Below are 19,479 nucleotides of genomic sequence, written 5' to 3'. Positions count from 1 at the left end.
GTAAACTAATGAACACAAATTACCCAAATAGAAAACGATATTCAAATATACCTTTAGACTAAATATCATTAAGACAACAGCCAACAGAAATTCTACATTAATTTTAGAACCAGTACCATATAATTGGCAATTCCCAACCGAAGTGGTACAACTTCAACGAATTATTTTTGTCGATTATTTTGTTCTACTACACGCCAAGTCTGATCTAATGTATTTCATAAACCCACTCGCTGCGAGAAGTCACGGTTGTACAGTATACGTTTAGCCTTCTCTCCTCTCTTCGCTATTTAGCTTTTCAGATAAATTCGTTATGGACCCAATAAGTTTCGGACGTGTCGATAAAGATTGTATATAATTATTGCCATGTTTTTAACGACCGACGTAGATAATATTGCCGTAAAATAAAAATAAAAAATAAAACAATTAAGGCAATTCGATAAACCGGTTTCGTATCTCGCGTGGTCAACAACCCCGAATCAATCGAAAACGTTATGATGGTTATTTTATTGCAATAACAATAACATCCGGGCATGTGGACCTACTTTGTGGACTCGTTCTAGACCTATACTAAGGCTGATCATACTAAGATGATGCGTGACTGTGATGTGATGATTGCAGGTAACGCTAAACGTATCCAACGAGTTCTTAAAGTACGGCGAAAACACTCAACTGATATGCCCCAGCGTACCGTCGCCGGATGCATGCGAATCTGGAGTCTCGCTGTCTTGCACTGTGGGAGAACAAGCCCTAGACCGGGAAGGACTTGGCCCGGGATGTGTGTTGACCGGTTCGCCGTTCACCGAACCCTGTGTACGGAGTTGCTTCAAAATCTGTGGGTTAGTTACACAACGTTTTGTTCTCTTCGCTTCAATTGACTTATTATCCGCAATTATAAGAGAATGATACAAATATATGTTAGATTAGGTATCTAATCCACTCTAACGGTATACTAGCTATTATTTATTTACTCATTTTTTTTTTAGAGTTGTAGGTAGTGGCTGCGATGTTGGAAAGCCATTGAAATTCGGAGACACATTTGCCATTAGCCCTTGCGTTTCTTCCAAAGTATGTTTAACACCATTAAATTACTGTTTCTGGATAAAATTGTGCATTTACACAGGTTTCACGGAAACCTATGAAGACTACGTGAAATATTAAAGACATTTTCTAATATAAATGAACAAATAACAGTTCTGTAATTATTTTAAGGGCCTTATAAAAAAAAAAAATGTTAATATTTATTGGTCTATGCGAATTAAAAGTAAACCGTTTTTTTTTTTTTAAATACATCAACTAGACACTTCTGGAGTTGACATGATATACGAGGAGGAAAAAAAACAGTGCAATATATTGGGAATAAATGCTTTTTTGATAGTGTCCCAATGTTTTTTTTTGACAATAAATCTCCGACACGATTAAAAAAAAAATGTACTTTGTATACGTCACGTTTCCATAAATATTATTTTCTATGATTTAGCCGTTGTATGTGACTGTCGAAATGCCACGGCTAAGCGCGGAGCAAGGGTTATCTGACCATCCGGTATTGAAGTTGACGGATACCCTGGACGTATACTGCCGGTGGAGAATTAACTACTGGAACAAAACACTCCAACTGGAAGCGGAAGGGTTACCTATCCCGGTAAACACTTTTGTGCCATGTAATAAAACATTGTGGTTCATAAATTAATGCAATTCTTGTATTTTAATAATAATTACTGTTAAACACCGGCCGCGACCGAGTGCGTAAAGGAAGTAAGTGGGTGGGAAATAAAACAGAACACATTGTTTTATTTTTTATTTTAATTACTCGCTAGATTTGCCCTTGAGCTCATCGGGCTACCGCTTCTATGTAAGGAAGCAGCCGGAGAAGTTGGTTGACCCGGAGAGAAACCAGTTATTTACACTGAGCTCTCTCAGACCGGATAAGTTCATTTTAATCTCGACAAATCCGCCAGCATGTCATTTTTACCTTGTGCCGTTTGCCCCGGTTCTTTTTGATATCGCTAAATTTTTATTTTAAATCTACTCGACAACTATAATACTACTTAAAACATATTTTTGATAATATAATAACGTGTTTAAAAATATTTAAACGCCCGTGTTTGAATTTATAGAATGGAACTTGCGTACTTCTCAATCATATGTCCACAAATCAAAACGCGGCGGTCGAAAGAGATTTCTTATTAGACACATTTTTCGGTACCGTAAGTATTGATTTACTGTCAAAACAGTGTAACATAAATAACACTATTGGCTTTTTTATTTTTTACTAAATATGTTCAACATTGGTATATATACATATAGAATATAATGTGACTTTTGTTGAATTGTTGAAACTTTGTCTCCCTAAGAAATTGTTTATATTTGTGCTGTATTTTTATGAATCTGGCTGCTGTTATATTTTCTTCTTTGACCTAAACTATAACACTCATTGCAGAGCACTTATAATTAGTAATTACTGTAATAATACCTAACTACATAAAAATATTAATTAAATAGGTATCTGAATTAGACTATAATACCAATTTTGAAAGTTGACCAAATAATTAATTATTATAAAATACAGACGTAAATGAAACTAGAAGTGATTATCTAATGTATCATAATGCCTAAACATATTTGTTGATACTGAATCTTTCTAAGTTTCCATGAGTTTTATCTTATTGTATATTTTAATGTAAAACATTTAAACTATTGTGCAATTATAAAATGTTTCACGTTTACAGTTGAAAACTCAACTAGGTACTACTAACTTATTAAAAAAAAAAAAAAAAGAGTTAGGTTTAGGTTGCATGACATATTTTAGTGATATGTAAATATAATTTTAATCGAATTTGCATAATATAAAAAGTCTACTAAAAAAATTGAGTTGAATAACTCAAGTTATCCATCTAATGGGTGCACACCAGTAATATAATTATTGTCAGAGCTTATATTTTATTGCTTTTATCTTTGGCTAATATATTATAGTATTAGAATTTTACGAATGATTATATTAACGAGTCTGATTTCTGAATACATCAGAAAACTAGTTTTTCTTACTCAGTTAATTTTGAAATAACTTCCCACAGAAGGTATACCAGAATATGTGGTTATGTCCATAAAAATAAATTACTTGTATTTTTATTCATACCATTGCGACGGTTATACTTGGCCAATTAATATTATACACTATTTCAGACATGAATAATCTGACAGTTCTTCAAAGACCACTAAAATGTATACATAAAACATGTTATGAATAAATAAGACAAAAGAAATTAATTGTTGTTCGAGTGTAACTATAAGATGGGGAAATATACATATATACAATATATTAAAAAAATCAATTACTTATAGTCTGCGTTTAATAATTATTGATACTTCAATGGAGAGATTAATGTTTTTGTTGCTTATACAATTTTTTATTTGCTTATTTTTAAAGAATGCTAAAAAAAAAATAATAAAACGTGAGGCGTGAAGATAAATTTGCATGCGTCAAAATACTACGCAGACATGCAATATGAATATTAATGTAAAATCAATGATATTTAAATATTGTACACATAGTCTGTATATACGATGATAAATGGCGACTGTAATTTATTATTTGATCATATTTCATAATAATTGCATTTAACATATTCAGTTTTTAATATTATTTCAAATCTGGTTAAACTTCTGCGCTATCCTGTGTGAATGGCGACTATTTGTTCGGTAACAAACTCTAAAGTTTGAAAAGACGCGTAAAAAAACTTTTCATCTTGTAATAGCTCAGTTATTATAATAAGTAATAAAATAAAAGTTTTGAATAAATAGTATGATGAAAAAAGTATAGAATTTTTATATATATAATTTGTGAATCGGTGTTTGTAATGTCAATGAAAAGTTTAGTATAATACCGTAATTTTAATCATTAAACAAGTATGGAAGTCCTTTCATCTTTTCTATTTCTTTTACTATAGGTTTTTAAAGAATCTTATATTTCTAAAAGTTTTTATAATTTTATTTCTTATTGTTAAAAATGTTTTTTTTTCGAATAAACGCACAATATGAACTTTCTTTAAATAAATGTACCTACTTATTATGTAATATATTTTTTTATAAAATTTAAAAAAAATAACTTATTCAGTAAAATAAAGAAAATATATATGTGTCTAACTAACATAATTTTTTTCTATTAAAATACTATTTAATTTTGTTTTTATGGTTTACACATATGTCATTTTTTTAAATTGTTAGTCTATTAGTTGTTAAGATAAAAATGAGAATTGAAATACATAATAATATATCATTAAAGACATGCACCATTTATTCTTAGAGTTATTATGATACCATAACGTCTTTGGAAAACTTGGATTTAAACATTGTATAACAATCATAATATTCGTACTGTACTCCAATTATTGCAGTTACAAATACAAACCGAAAAATTCAGGGTTTCGTCTGTTTTCTTATCATTTTATCCGTCTTTATTTCATTAAAGATTAAAGAACGTTTTTTAAGTTTTATAATAATTTTCTTGTACTTTTTAGGAGTATGAGATATCCGCACATTCTTACAAGGACGCCAGGGGATGTGATCAACCGCAAAACTTGTGGCAGTTCATCACATCGAGTCGGTCATCGGGCGAAGTGCCGACCAAATAACAAGCCATCGAGTAATTTATAAATATTATATTATATGATTTAATTAGTTTTTACTTAGAATTAAAAATCAGCACAACAAACACACGTTTTGATACAAAAGTGCAACTATTCATCATACAGTATTTCATATTGGTTTTCACTCGAATCGACTGCTGTAGTAAAAAAAGTATTACAATTCTTTAATTGCTTACAATGAGTTATATAAAAAAAAAATGTAATTCGTTTGATTTACCATTTTTAATTGTTAAACAGTTTCCGTGGAGAGAATATGGCGAGTATATCAAACACGTTAATATTACCATTATTGTAGTATTATGTTATTATTTGAGTACTCGCAATATTATCAGTACAGGTACATATTGTTTAAATATACAAATGATGATAGTTTATGATATTTTTTAAGAAATATTAAAAAGAAAAGCGCGACGTGGACTGAACCGATTACACAAGTATAAAATATTATAATAATAAAGAACACATGCATTGAATTGAGCTTGGAAATATGAAAAACGTACAAAACAACACGGAAAGAACGCCTAGGGGTACCAAACAGACAGATTTCTAATATACGTTATATTTTAATTCAGTTATAAATTCAGTCTTGTCGACGCATCCCTATAATATTATGGCAGTTCTCTCTGTGTGCGAAAAATATAAATTACAATATTACATAATGTATAATAGCGATGAAGAAAACTTGCGTTTTTACATAAAAGTCTTAACAGGAATACTCCTCCTTAGGGTTACTTAAAAAATATATATATTTTTTTACACTGTACACTTAATGGCTTTGGCTTGATTAAATATAAGTGCGGTGTCGTTGCGCTTCTAACACGGTAGTCGGCAACGCTTTCATTTCTTTGCGGACGCAAAGTTTTCTGTAAACATTTAAAAATCTGTTTTCATTATAATTTTATTCGATTTCGGGCGGTAAGTTTATAGTTTATGCTTACATGTAGTCAGTTTGCTCTGCAGGATCGGTGACAGAATCTCTTCGAGACTGGCCGATGATCTCAGTTCGGCGTTAGACAATCGATCGACCTTTAAACAAATCACACACGTTAAAACGACAAAAGTAGTACAAAATCCTCCACGTGTTACAATATAATATAAATTTGAAACGCACTTCCATAATATTTAATAACTTTCAGAATATTTGTGCATTTCATAGTTCGGCAAGAAATCAAAAATTATAGCTCATATGTTTCAATAATATTTTATTATGTCATATAGCAAATTTTATTTTTTTTTTTTTGGGGGGGGGGGATTATTTTACAAACTCCTAACCAAAACATTTCGATTTCTAAATTGTAGAAATTTAAATGATACGAGGACCGACAGAGTTGTATAAACCGTGACAGTATATACCTACACGGGCAGGTTGTAGAGTTTAAATATAGTAATTTCACCGAGTTTTCCGCCGTGTGATGAATGAGACGTTAAGTGCCGAACAAACGCGGTAAGATTAATGGCACGAGAATGGAGGTTATGACGGATTACGGCTGGACACGCGGTGTGCGTTTGTGAAATTCGGCGAGGATCAATTAAGGGGCGCAATATAAAGAGCAAGACGCCCCCCCGTGTGGCAATCTCCCCCTTTTTGAGCAGAGGGGGTTTCCCAGCATTCATCGCTTGGCACGATGATGTCCCAGAGGTTTATCGGTGCTGACACACGTTGTGATATGGGACCGGCTTGTATCGCATACGCAGTAGTAAGTAATTACTCCTAAGAATAACCGTTGCGGGCGGTAAAAGTCCGAATCGACCGTCGGCACTCACGTGGTTGTGTTGAGGTGAAAAATAAGTAGGACCCCTGGAAGACCTGGCCAGGTTGTTGGTCCGGTTGGCGGGCTCGCCGTTGTGCAAAGGCCCGTTGTCCCATTGCGGTCGTTTCCGGTCCCCCGGCCAAGGTATGATGCCGTTGGGGGTGTTTGCATGCTGGCCGAGTACACCGCTCTCGAACGACTTGCTGCTCTTGATCGACGCTCTACCGGTGCAGTTGTCGGCGTCGGGCGCGCTGTTCCTGTTCGAGTCCACCGCGGCGGTCCTGTAGGTCGTTTCCGGATTGTTGTTGTTGTTGTTATGGTTGTGGTTGTGGTTGTGGTTGTGGTTGTGGTTGATACCGTTGTTCCGGTTTTGGAACGTCGTCGTCGGCGTCGGCGTCTGGTTGATACCGTTCTTCGCGCCGTAACCACTGACCGGGTACACGCGGTCGGGTATGCACTGCCAAGGCACGCCGACGGCGCCTCGGATCTCGTGGCTCTGCCAAGACCCTTTGGGATTGCCGTTGCTGGCAATGCCGTTACTGTGTACAAATTGCAATGTTGATGTATAATATAATAATATACAATGTGTAATATGACAGCAACAGTTTACCTGACGGGAGTCCTCGCGGTAGACGTGTACGTGGCGTCTCTCATCATATTTTCCGTCCTCTTGTTGTGCATATTGTCCTTTTGCTCGAGATCGTACAACCTAACGCAAACAGTACACACGGATAGTATCAACCACAATGGAAAAGGTCCATTAGCAAATTGCATTGCTAAATATACACACACACACACACACACACAATAGTGTTATATATGCACAATATCATTATTATTATTATTACCATCGCGAATGATTTACAACGTTTCGCTGGTCATGACTAGAATAATTGTTTGTACCGAGCAACGTGGACGGGTTGCCGTACAGAGCAGAGCACATGTTTTTGCTCGAATCGATTGTCCGCATCATTTGGCTGGGTAACCTGAATCATAAGAAATACATTCAAGTTATAATTATATTAAAAAATACACATATATTTTAATACTAAACCGTATTAGATATGATAACTTAAATCGAATACGTTTAGTCGCTAGAATACATTTGTTATTTTATCGTCAGCTGTTATATCATTATATTATGTGTAAAAAATTGTTTTTGTTTCAGGTTAAAGGAGATAAAGTATCACCGTCAAGTGCCAGCGACAGTCATATGTTAAATACTTCCACTATTCAAGTACTTAGTAGTGTCATTGAATAAAGCGAATGAAAATCTTGTGTTTTTTATTCACCTAAAATCCTACGTCCAAATCCTTTAATTATACATGAATAAATTCCACACAGCTATAATGTATTTTTAAAATGTTATATTATATTTTTATTGACGACATATTAATTGTAAACCATAATATTGCGAAAAAATATCAAATGTTAATAAAAACTCAAATTCATCATTCAAATCACTTTCCAAATATTGTATACTAAAAAACTACTCATGAATAAGTTCCAGAAATCCTGAACACTTATTATAATTGAATTATTTCATTGATGTTTCAACGAATCATGTATAATCTAAAGTTGCTGTGTGGATATAATAAGAAAATAATTATTGCCAATAGTGCGCTTAACTCCAAAATATACATTGGCAAGACGGATTATATAATAATGTAATTTCTTTAGATTGTACTTAAGGACCAGGTGTAACCATTTGTTATAAAGGTTGTAGTTGAATAATATCAGTAGATTCCTAAACTTATAAATAATCGATTTTAAGTCCGTCTTAGAAGTTATATTTTTAATGTTATACCAGTTGGAGTTATAATTATAAAACGATTTAACATACGCCAAAAAAACATATATATTATATATATTAACATTTTATAAATATTTATTTACTGTTTTTTAATTTAGGAAACAGCTGTTTTTAAAAATTCCTTTTTATAAATTTCTCATGATAAAAAAACAAAAATAATAGCACGTTTCAATAAATATACAATTTCGTGGAATTTTTTAATAAAAAATATAACATCAGTACGTTTAATCATACAGCGGAAAATCTACCTCAGAGCAAAGATGTTATGCAATATATCAAATATAAGAGGTCTTGTCGTTTTCTCTCTTTGGCCCTTTGCTTCAGGTAAATGTATAAAGAAGTTCTCAACACTTTTACACGCTGTTTTATATTCTTTTTAACGTGTCAACAAAGAAGCTGGCCATTACTACTAAATAATAACTCATATTTTTTTCATTTCAAAAGACATCCGAGACTTTCCATATTTAATGTAACTTCGGCATTTTTTTTCTTTTAATAAAAAGTATTTTATATACTTTCTTTTTTGATAAAAGCAAAAAAAATAATTAATAAAATATATATATTTATCGTTTTTTGTTTTGAGAACAATTAATTATTTACTGCAATTTCATCTGAACGTTAAAACATTTTAATAATACTTAGAATAGCTTGTTTAATTCAACTAAAACAGCACGAGGTATTTATTTTAATTTAAAAGAGTAGACAATACTAAATCAACAGTAGTGATTAATTAAACATATTTTGTATTTGACTGAATAAAAATAAGTTCCTTTAATCAATATACAGAAAACCTTTTGTTTGGTTAATATTGTTTTATACTTTTATTTTAAATTGTTTAAATTATTCAAAAAATTAGGATTTTGTCACTGAAATTTGATTTTTTTAAACTAAAGTTTTTTAATTTGTAAGTAGCCATAATTAGTCTTATGACATACATTTGTAAGAGTTGTGACACTAATCTCACAAATAATTATTTGTGAATTCTGGATTGCAATTTATGATTGAATTAGATTTTCAAATTTTTTAATTATCACTTAAGTGATCAAATAATTGCGTCTTATAGATTTAAAAGGACTAGTAACATATTTAATAACTTTTGACAAATAAGCATTCAATTTTATAATGAATAGCTTTTATATACTTGCTACTATAGTAAAGATTCAAGTGTTTTGTCGTCCCAAAATCTTGACGTTATTGCATGCTACTGTTAAGGTTATATTTAAGTGAGAATAAATTAAAACTGATGTTTTTTATTCAAATGTTTTGGAGCTGGGGAAAGGGCGATTTAAAGTTTTAAAAAGAAGCCAATTTAATCGTGTCAAATACAACTTAACATAATATAATAATGATAATGTTTAAATTTTATATTGCTACAAAAAAAAGTTATATGTAATTAAATAAATGTATTAACACACAAAAATACACTCAGTGGTCCAAAACTATGTGAACATACTTTTTTTAATATTTGTCGTAATATGTTAAGTCTTAGAAAAACTCGAAATAAAAGAGTACATTTTTGTGTTGATTTTGTATGAAAGAAGTAAGAACCCGTTTTGTTAGCAATCAGCAAGCACAATGTTTTTAATTCACGTGGAGGTGAATTTAGAAGGAATGTTAAGTAGACAGATTTAGAAGGTTAAGCAGGTCATGAGTACCTAGTTTGAAATTAATTGGCTTAACATATTGAGACAGCCTTTTTTGTAGATTCGTAAGTGCTGTTGTTTTTTCATAAGTCTCAAAGACATAAATTGTAATAGCTGAGATGATAAATATCATTCCATCAGCTGGATTGTATTCGACTAACATTCACTTAGGTCAACAATATATCATAGAACTGCTAAATTTCTGCACCATTAATACACATTAGAAACTAATAGCCGATAGCAATCCGAGTTTTAATTTACAGTGTACTAGAGTGGCAATAACATTTGATTAGGTTTTTTCAAACTACTAAAAATACAATTTGTGTAGCCATATTTATATGATATTTTCTCCATAAAATAAAACGTGCTAAAAATAAATATGCGACTTGTGCCCATTATAAAAATATTACGTGTGATAACCGTTCAGTTACAATTGGCTGATTTAAGAGTACAAAATAACCCGATACTAACATAATTCAAGTAAATGTTACAAAATAAAAACAATATATATATAATGAAATAATTATTCAAATAAAGAATCCATTTTGGAGTGGTTTTAGTTCATCGTACCTTGGTAACTGATTCGCACTTTTTGAACTTGGCATACCGTTGGTGGTGGCAGGACCTTCGCTGTAAGGCGGCGGAGGACTATCGCCGTTTTCGTGTAAGACTGCGTCCTTCAGCGAACAACTGTAATCCAAAAAAAACACAATAATTGTTGAATTATTCTTGGTGTGGAGTAATCAGACATGCGAAAAATCCTAAACGATTAACGGCAGGTTAAACTCGGGCATAGCTAATATTTTATTTACAAGCAAACAAACACCAGTAGTACCTTTTGGCCCTCCGAGACGAATAAGTTTTTCGTTTTGACGAAGGAGGAGGCGAATTGGACTTGACAGACGTTTTTACCGCTGTGTATGGTATTTCTCTCAGCTGCTCCTCGGTCATTCCTTCCGTTTCGACCAAGTCGAATTCCAAGTGTTTTTTCAGCTCTTCCGGTAAATGCGTTTTGCCCTCGGACGGCGACCTGGATCGAGACCTGTACCGCCGGACAAAGCAAATCGAGATTGAAAAATTTAAAAAACAGCGATCGTTATATCTTTTATACGGCCATTCGTGTTATTTGGAAATTAGAAAATCCTAGGGGAGGGGGCGAGAATCTCTTTGCTCGGCAACAGCCGCAATACTATTATAGCCTACCTGTGTTTGCGGTGTTTCCGCCTCCTGTACGTGGACGAATGGTGCGATATCTCACTTTCGGACTCCAAGCCGCTGTTGGCGTACCCCGACCGCGGCCGGACCACGGACGCCTTTTGTATGGCCGACCGACCCTCGGCTTGGCGTTTTTGAACTTCGCGCCATTGGCCCTCCGAGTCGACCAGCTGGTACCTCTGTCGCCTGTGCTCGTGGTCGTCCCCGGCCGACGATTTCCGGCTCCTGTGCCGGTGCCGTCTGTGCGACTTACCGCCCGACCTGCCGGACTGTTCGCTCTCGTTGTCCGACGACCGTCGATTCCGATGCCTGTGCCTGCATAGGGTTAAACACTAAATCGTATAGAGTTCCTCGAACAGGTGCCGGGAAAACCCCGGAAACTCCGCGGAAATACTCCAAATCAACTTGCACCCCCCCCCCCCCATATTCGTTTAGACGATATAGATACCCTCACGACGCGGTAAACGCGTTTGTCAATATAGTAAAACGAACGCGTGCCCTGGACCATGACTATACATTTGATAGAGCATAGTAAAACATTGATCGGCTCATTGTGTACGTTTTTAAAAATATTTAAACAGCCCTGGGATTGCATCGCATACGCACTACAAGCAATTCAAACGTGTATTTCATGTTAATGCGCGTAACACGCACGATAGAATTTCCAGTAAACAATAGCCTAAGCACTTTATAAACAAACAAAAAAACAAACCGAGTAGCTATTGGCATTCGGAATGTGTACACACGAGTTGTAAAAAATATGAGCGCCGGCCGTTGGGGATACCTATATAGGAGACGTTCTCGCGGGTCATAAATATATTGTCGATAGGTCTGAAAACATCAGCAAAGAAGGTCGATTTAAAAAAAAAAAATCGATTTTTTAACACATTTTCTTTAGAAGTTTAGGAAAAGGTCGATTGAAGAAGATCCATGCAATTATTTTACTACTACTGGCAGTAACGTGATAGCCGCGATATTTATGTGTCTATTTCATGTGCTTGACGGTAAAATACAGATTTGAGAAATTTATAATTATTATAATATATTATTGTGTACTCTCTGTACGAAATCAGTGGACGTGACCAACATCAGTGGCTCGAATTTATTTCATAATATGAAAAGCGCTTAAGTACGTTGTAATAATTTAAGATTGCAAGTGTACGATTGTACCTATCGGTTGCAAACATTGTGAACGCAAACGCAATAGGTTTTGTTTAACTAAAAGTATGTGTAAGCATACAAAAAAATCCCAGCAAGTTGCATATAACATAGATTGCAATAATAATTCCCTGTGTGAATAGGTCCAACCATTGTCTCGAATACAATACGGGACCATACCGAATATTATTATGTTTAGTTAAACGCCGCCATATTTGTTAAAGCAAATTAAATATCTTAAACATAGACTCGCAAATACATATTTAAATCAATTTTGCACAACGGCGCACATACTTCCGACAGGACTTGGAATCGTTTGAACTTTGGCTGTCCACGCTGGACGACCGGCGTGCGTGCCGCATGATTTGATGAGGTCCTGACCTGACGCTTCTCGGAGACCCACTAGAGTACAACCCTCTGGACGGGGCACTCGACCAAACGCCCCAAGGTGCACTCCTCGTGCTTCTTGGCGAATCACTGCGTTGAGGTACGTACATCCTTCGATGGAAAATAACGACAACAAATAATAAATTAAATTGAATTTATTCTCAAATAGGGAAAATACGATTTCAAAGGCTTACGTGTGGACGGGCAGTTGAGGGTTTGAGTAGTTTTTCAACTTGTCCTGTGGCTTTAACGATTCGTTCCTGTGTTCTTCTCCGGCGTTTTGATCTGCCGAGACAAAATATATTTTATAATACAACATATTGTCTACCATGTGTTACACGCATAACGTTATGATGAAAAAAAGGACAACTATACTGCGGGGAGCACAATTGACAGGGATGTCCTGTGTTTAAACCAAATGATTTCAAAATACATAGTTGATATACATTGTGCATACGAAATGGGTTTTAGAAAATTTCCTTTTTTTCATTTCTTTAATAACTGAAGTCAATAGTTGACAAACAGGCAATTAAGTAAAATTAAATATTTTTACAGTCGTATTTTACAGTTATTAATTAAATACTTGGCCAGTTGCTTGTACTGTAGTTTGTAGTTTAAGTATGCATTTTATCATTACTCTTTTATATTTTATAGCTCAAATACCAAAAGTCTTTAAGTATTTTTCTCAGTTGTAATAAATGTATACACCATATACATTTGTTAACATATAGAAATAGATAAGTTATACCGGGTCATTATCGTATACAATTTTCCAACACAATATTTCTTAACGTAGCCGAAAAACGCCGGTAAACGAGACGTATACTTTAATGTACATCGGTTTCTTTAACAAACTCCAAAGTGGCGTTTACCGAACAGCGTTAAGCACTTTCCGAGGGTGAATATATATATATCTTGCTAACAATTCCCATTTAAATATCTCGAATGCGTTATCTGTTCAAAATTATTTAGCCGTGTAAATTAGACGACTCGCGTTATTATCTTTTACCAACGATACGGAAACATAACGTTAATGAATTGAATTATATTCACTAGATACAAAATCAATCTATTAAACAATTTTGCTACGAACCGAACACCGTTTGTCATAAGCTCTAAACTTGTTAGCAACTATTAAAAACTCTCGTCGAAGGACTAAACTTACCAACCTAGTTTTCTTAATGATTATACTATTGTATTGTGGTTTACATTGCAAAATTGATCTTTTAACGGATAAATCAGTTTTCGCGTTTGCATAATTAGAAACATTTAAAAAAAAATTGCAATTAAAAAAAAAATACTATTTCAAGCAAAACAGTATTTATTTTACTGCTCTACTAACAATCGACTCGCAAATATTTATAAAATATAAATATACAGCGTTTAAAGTTGGATGTAAAAAGTACAATGAATGCATACTTCTCCCTTTAACGCCTATCGTGCTCAGTTCACTGTCGCCTCTTAGTATATACCTAACAACTCGTAGCGACTAATTTATTAAAAAAATAGAAGCTATTTGAGAAACTATACTTACAATTGTGTACACAATCAAACATAACATCTAAGTTTTCCGTATGGACGATTCAGACCTTCGCGTACATTAGTCTTAACGCAAAACGTGGTGTCGGGTAAAACACAATAATTGCAAGTGTAACAGGAGCAACAATCATGCAATGATAAACTGCGCCATTAAATATTGTTTAAATTAACAAAGTATGAGCAGCGTAAAATATAGACATACTAGTACAATAAACCACGATAGTGTATTATAATAGTAATAATGTTATTAAAAAAAAAAAAAAAATGTCAATGGTAAGAAAAATTACTGAACATTTTTTTTTCCAATAAAATTAAATTTTTATGTAAATGTCGAGAAACGATTTTTTTACTATTAACGCTATAAAATACTGTTAAGGTTGATAAATATTTGCGGTTTGTAAACCCAATAGTGTATAATATATACTTAATACTATTATTATTATATATATATGTTCCTGCTTTATACAATTAACAAGACTGACGGCTGTGCGTTCGCCTGCGAAGCGAAAGTCGATTGTACGCTGTTGTTAAGGGCTAATAACGATAAAATATAATTCAGTCACGACATTTATGCACGGCCCTCGAGAGGTCTACTAATTAAAATTTATTTTTTAAAACTACATTTTGCCTGAAACTTTAAAAGTGCACAACACCAGCTTCTCTCCTGTGTGCATATTAATTACAGCGTACACTTGACCTATAAGAGCTGTTGTCGTTCTTTGTCGTTCTACTATGATAATGTATACTTCTGAGATTTCTTGAAAACGCACAACGCCGTTTTTTTCGCTAAAATTAACTTACTATTATAAGTCACCGCATATACTCGTATGGCGTATTGTTTTACTTTGGTTGAGCTCGATACCGGTTATAAGCCAACGTGCAATTGTATTATTAAAAGCACACAAATAGCCGTCTTAATGAGTCACAAAAGACGGTTAAAAGGTCTCGGAGAGTTGCAGTGTATAATATGTTCTTTTTTTTTTTTTTGTGAACTTACTGTCGCTAGATCCTTCAACGATCCGCCTTTGATACCGACGGCTTGGGGTTCTGGTAAACGACGGTGGGGTCCTACTGCTCATTTGCGAACTCCTGGCCGATGATTTGTCAGCACGTCCACTACAAGAAAAAGAAACATCTACTAAAAAACGGTTATTCACTATTGACTATTATACTATTATACAACGAAAGCGTATTTCATGTTTTAGCGGATTCTAATTACTATATTGAATTTATTCACAACAAAATCGCCACCCCACAGCGCAGCTTTAGTATCAATTTAAAATCTATTCTACCTCGAATGAATTTTCCGCTTTTTTATTGATTCGGAAATGAAATAGTAGTAGTACTTAATTAATTATATAATAGTAAACGATATTTAAGAAATTAGATTTAAATTTAATTATGTAAAAATTTAAATGATTATTGACTTTTTTACGGGATATTTTTTATGGCCCATGTAGAATAATGTAAGGTATTGTTTTCAAATAAATATTTGAAAACCTATACAGTTGGCTTTACTTATTTTGTTCGATCAATATTTGATATCTATTAAAAATGAGTTAATAACCCATCATTTCATTGTATTATATTTTAATATAGTATTACAATACATATTGTAGGTAGCTAAACAAAAATGTATATACGGCCACGCATATTGTATTGAAAATTAAATATAATGAATACTGAATAAGTACAATGAACGTTTTTCCACTTAAAAAAACAATCGGATGAATTCTGGATTCGAAGTTTTTAAAAAATTTAATAAAATTAGTAGTAGTAATAAAATCATTTGTCAAAATCCTAAGAACTAACTGTTATTTTACATTTTAATTTTAAATATTACCAGTTTGTATTTAGTTTTATTACAATTTTAATCAAAAAGAATATCTATATGGTATAATATGTAAATGACAATTATGTTGAAAAAAAAGAGATTTGTTTTTTCTAATGCGGTGACTAACCTAAGTTATTAACTTAACGACTAACGTTATTAGACAGGGACTAACCTGCTAAATCGAGTACTTATCACGTCCGGAGGGTTGGGCGATACTTGGACGAGTCTGAAAAAGGAATGGTGTTCCATACTGCACTTGTACAAATGCTTACAAGCGGGCCTCGAGGGAGTCTCGAATCCATAAGTGTTTTCGTCGTTCTGAAATAATTATTAGACAACAATACAAGAATTTTTTTTTTCGTTTTTAATGACAAAAAAAAATTAATTAAAAACCCCAAAAAAATCGTACGTTTTTATCGCAAACTCTCAACATGAAATATTTGCCCTTGCTGTAGATTTTCGTGATCCTAGGCCTGTAAAATTGTACGTACATATTAAGTAGTAAATCTCAATTATTATACTATGATATAGTACCAGTAATAGTTGGCCACGATATTTTTATTTCGAAGGACTATCACTCCGGTCGGCGTCAAACCCAAATAATATTCGACATTGTCTTCGCCCTAGAAAAACAAGTGCATTATTAATACTCGATGATATAGTAAATAATAATAATAATACTATTATTATTATTATTTACTATTTCAATATATTTTTAATAACGAAAAATGTCAAAACGTTTTGAGTTTTTTTTTTTAAACATATTATGTTAAACATTAAAAATATGAAAATACCATACGATATTTTAATTACCACAATGAAGTTTATGTTTAACTTAACTTAATTAAATTTTAATTGTAAATAATTTTTTAATGTGTTACGCACCTTATTATTTTTTTTTTTTTGGACTCGTTAAAATATAAACAATATACATATAGTATAGCACTCGTTATACAAAAATAAAACCCGCTAGTATCCATAGAATGCATTGACCCAACATTGAGTACGGTTGCGTGAAGCCTACATAATTATAAACTTTATGATTCGGTCAATATATTTTTTTTTCTAATGTTCGTGTGCAGAATTCGGCGATTCATAGTATAGGGAAAAAATAATTTCCAAAATATTCATGTTTTCCGAGAAATTGAGTGTCTTACATTAGCTTGATCACCCTGTAGTCGTTCATTGAAATATTGTAAGTGATCAATCCAAAATAATATAGTATCTAGGTATATTGCAACGGAAGTTGACACGTTGCGGGGGCAACGGACATATTTTTTTTTAACCCGGTAAACACAATACACATAAGAACATGGGTCGGACTAGACGTTGAACTGTAATATTTTATACAACCACACGTCAGAAACCACTTGTCAAAATCGAACAGTTGTATACAACTGAAATCAATTGGATAACGAGATACTTTTTTTTTTGTGTTCTACTACACGGGTTAGAAAGTCATTTCGGTTTGCGTGAACGTAGTATATAGATCCAATAGCGCGCTTTGTGATTAATGAATCACCAGTACATTGATCATACACATTGATCATTACACAGGTGTTGCGCGAAAACACGTGGTCGTCCAATACTGATATGAACATTAAATAATCGTTCATACCTATTAACATATAATTATTAGATCTCGATCTTCGGCGTCTGACGGTAGGCGTGAATACGGTAATACTCGGTATTAAATAGGTATGATGACGAATATAAAGTGAGTACTATGAAAATAGGATACACAAAGCTTTTTATAACAGTTTTTATTTCGAATTTTACATCTATACCAACTATAAAACACACGAAATAATGTTATTTCGTTTACAAACTTCACTTTACGGGTTTCCCGAGGCCTATTTTATATATATGTGCTTTCTTTTAAGTACAAAACGGAAAGATGAACTCTCTAAAGAGACTTTAAAAATAGAGAAAACAAGATAATAAACGTGTATAAACCGTAATAAAAATGAACAGTGCGGGATAAAAACACTTTTATACCTAAGTTAAACTATGAGAAAAATAAATTTTAAATTTTACATGTGGTCTATAGCTGCATTTTATTATATAATCCTAAAAAAAACTGCAAAACAATTGTTTTTTTAAATGTTTGAAAGCACTCCCTTGTGTCTCCCAGTATGCTTTGGCCAACAGTTGGCTTGGTAAAATCCCACCGATAGCTAATAAACTAATAAATTTCAACTTTATCGTAGATCCAACATACAATAATGTTGTCTTTAATAAGGAGAACTGTCAAAAGTATCAGTAATGCACACTAGCTGATTTTTTTTAAATTAATAAATTGAAACTGAGTTTACAGTTTCAGGTATTGTTTTTAGATAAGTTATTTTCTACCGTCGTAGTTTGTGACGTTGCTGTTACATTTTATCGACGACTGATAGTTTGTGACGGACGATAGTGAAGTCAAACAATTTTGGAGAACAGTCTAGTTTAAAAAGGATGACACACATTTGAAAACCGTTTACATTCCATTTATTAAATTACCCGCATTCGTCTAAGTTTTGCCAACAGATAGAAGTAAACATTTGATCAGCTCAATGAAGTATCACGCCATCGTAGGCGTGTACATAAAAGTGTATAGATAGTATGACTTCGGGGTTTAGGCCGTATATCGGCGTGGACAAAGTTTGCAGTATAATTTTCTTTTGTTTCCTACTACCCAGTACAGTTTATTGTGTCGGGTTTTCCCTCGTATTCCCGCACGGACTTGGCTTTTACTCCTCCCTTTTCGTTCTTCCAACCGTTATAAAACCTTTTCCCCATGACTAGGCTGCGTGTAATATAAAAGAGCAAAACCAAGGGGCCTGTGCCCTAGTGTCCACACATAAACAAATACGCACCGAAACAATAACGATGGACCTTTTCATTCCCCTACTCTCATTTCCCTACAATATCGAAGAAGTGCACCATCACCGCCTCGCCCCAAACGCCGACTTCGGCTTTCATTTACACACCACATAATGTACATTTGAATATACATGCATATCTATTTTATACCCTAGTGTAAAATAATTCCAGTAAAATATTACATAACGTTATTTCTAACAAACCATGTTTTCCTGCCCCAAAAATATTATTACCCAATTGTTATGGATCATAATTTATTTATATTTGATCGTATACACTAAAGTCTAAAATTTTATATACTATAATAATTTTAACAAAAGGAATTTCGTTTTATTTTATGCATCCGTTGACAGAAATTAAGATTTATATTTTTTTTTCTTGAAGTTTATTCGTCAATACAAACAATGTATTTCCCTCATGTGTGTTGCACCACGTTTATGTAAAATTGATTCACATACTATTAAAATACACGTGCGTGCTTGTACAGGATTCTCTAAACTCCGGACTAGTTGGCAAAACGATTTGCTTGATCACAAATAACAATAATCGCAAACAAACGCAAACAGTTTTTAACTTGAGCAATACGACTTTGGTCGCGGATCGATTGGCCGGGTTTAATATACTAATTTAA

General features: G+C 33.2%; 2 protein-coding genes across 3 annotated transcripts in view; one reads left to right on the top strand and one right to left on the bottom strand.

The window, feature by feature from the left end:
- Positions 1–610: 610 nt before the first annotated feature.
- On the top strand, positions 611–8,234 carry LOC126834267 (cilia- and flagella-associated protein 161). The gene is made up of 5 exons (XM_050566065.1): positions 611–836; positions 1,478–1,639; positions 2,115–2,204; positions 4,515–4,639; positions 7,563–8,234. Exons 1-4 carry the CDS (start codon positions 675–677, stop codon positions 4,626–4,628), a joined length of 528 nt encoding a protein of 175 aa, XP_050422022.1. The 5' UTR covers positions 611–674; the 3' UTR covers positions 4,629–4,639; positions 7,563–8,234.
- LOC126834260 (band 4.1-like protein 4) overlaps positions 4,677–19,479 on the bottom strand; it is a 105,208-nt gene continuing 90,405 nt past the window's right edge. The window contains exons 9-22 of one of the 2 annotated variants that reach the window (XM_050566053.1): positions 16,518–16,606; positions 16,393–16,456; positions 16,156–16,301; positions 15,147–15,265; positions 12,805–12,895; positions 12,518–12,721; positions 11,054–11,380; positions 10,686–10,892; positions 10,421–10,540; positions 7,243–7,380; positions 7,005–7,103; positions 6,408–6,933; positions 5,582–5,669; positions 4,677–5,524 (exon numbers count right to left, since the gene is read on the bottom strand). In XM_050566053.1, coding sequence (XP_050422010.1) covers positions 5,517–5,524; positions 5,582–5,669; positions 6,408–6,933; positions 7,005–7,103; positions 7,243–7,380; positions 10,421–10,540; positions 10,686–10,892; positions 11,054–11,380; positions 12,518–12,721; positions 12,805–12,895; positions 15,147–15,265; positions 16,156–16,301; positions 16,393–16,456; positions 16,518–16,606 — 2,226 coding nt within the window. In that variant the 3' untranslated portion in view covers positions 4,677–5,516. The remainder of the gene's footprint in view (positions 5,525–5,581; positions 5,670–6,407; positions 6,934–7,004; positions 7,104–7,242; positions 7,381–10,420; positions 10,541–10,685; positions 10,893–11,053; positions 11,381–12,517; positions 12,722–12,804; positions 12,896–15,146; positions 15,266–16,155; positions 16,302–16,392; positions 16,457–16,517; positions 16,607–19,479) is intronic. The other variant, XM_050566054.1, reaches the window with a different exon arrangement.

This window comes from Adelges cooleyi, unplaced genomic scaffold (assembly GCF_023614345.1).
Source record: "Adelges cooleyi isolate 19-005CV unplaced genomic scaffold, UGA_ACOO_1.1 ACOO_flye_CR_arks_rails_tigmint_CR_PRNA_21, whole genome shotgun sequence".
NCBI lineage: Eukaryota > Metazoa > Arthropoda > Insecta > Hemiptera > Adelgidae > Adelges > Adelges cooleyi.
This window is presented reverse-complemented; position numbering and strand designations above follow the sequence as displayed.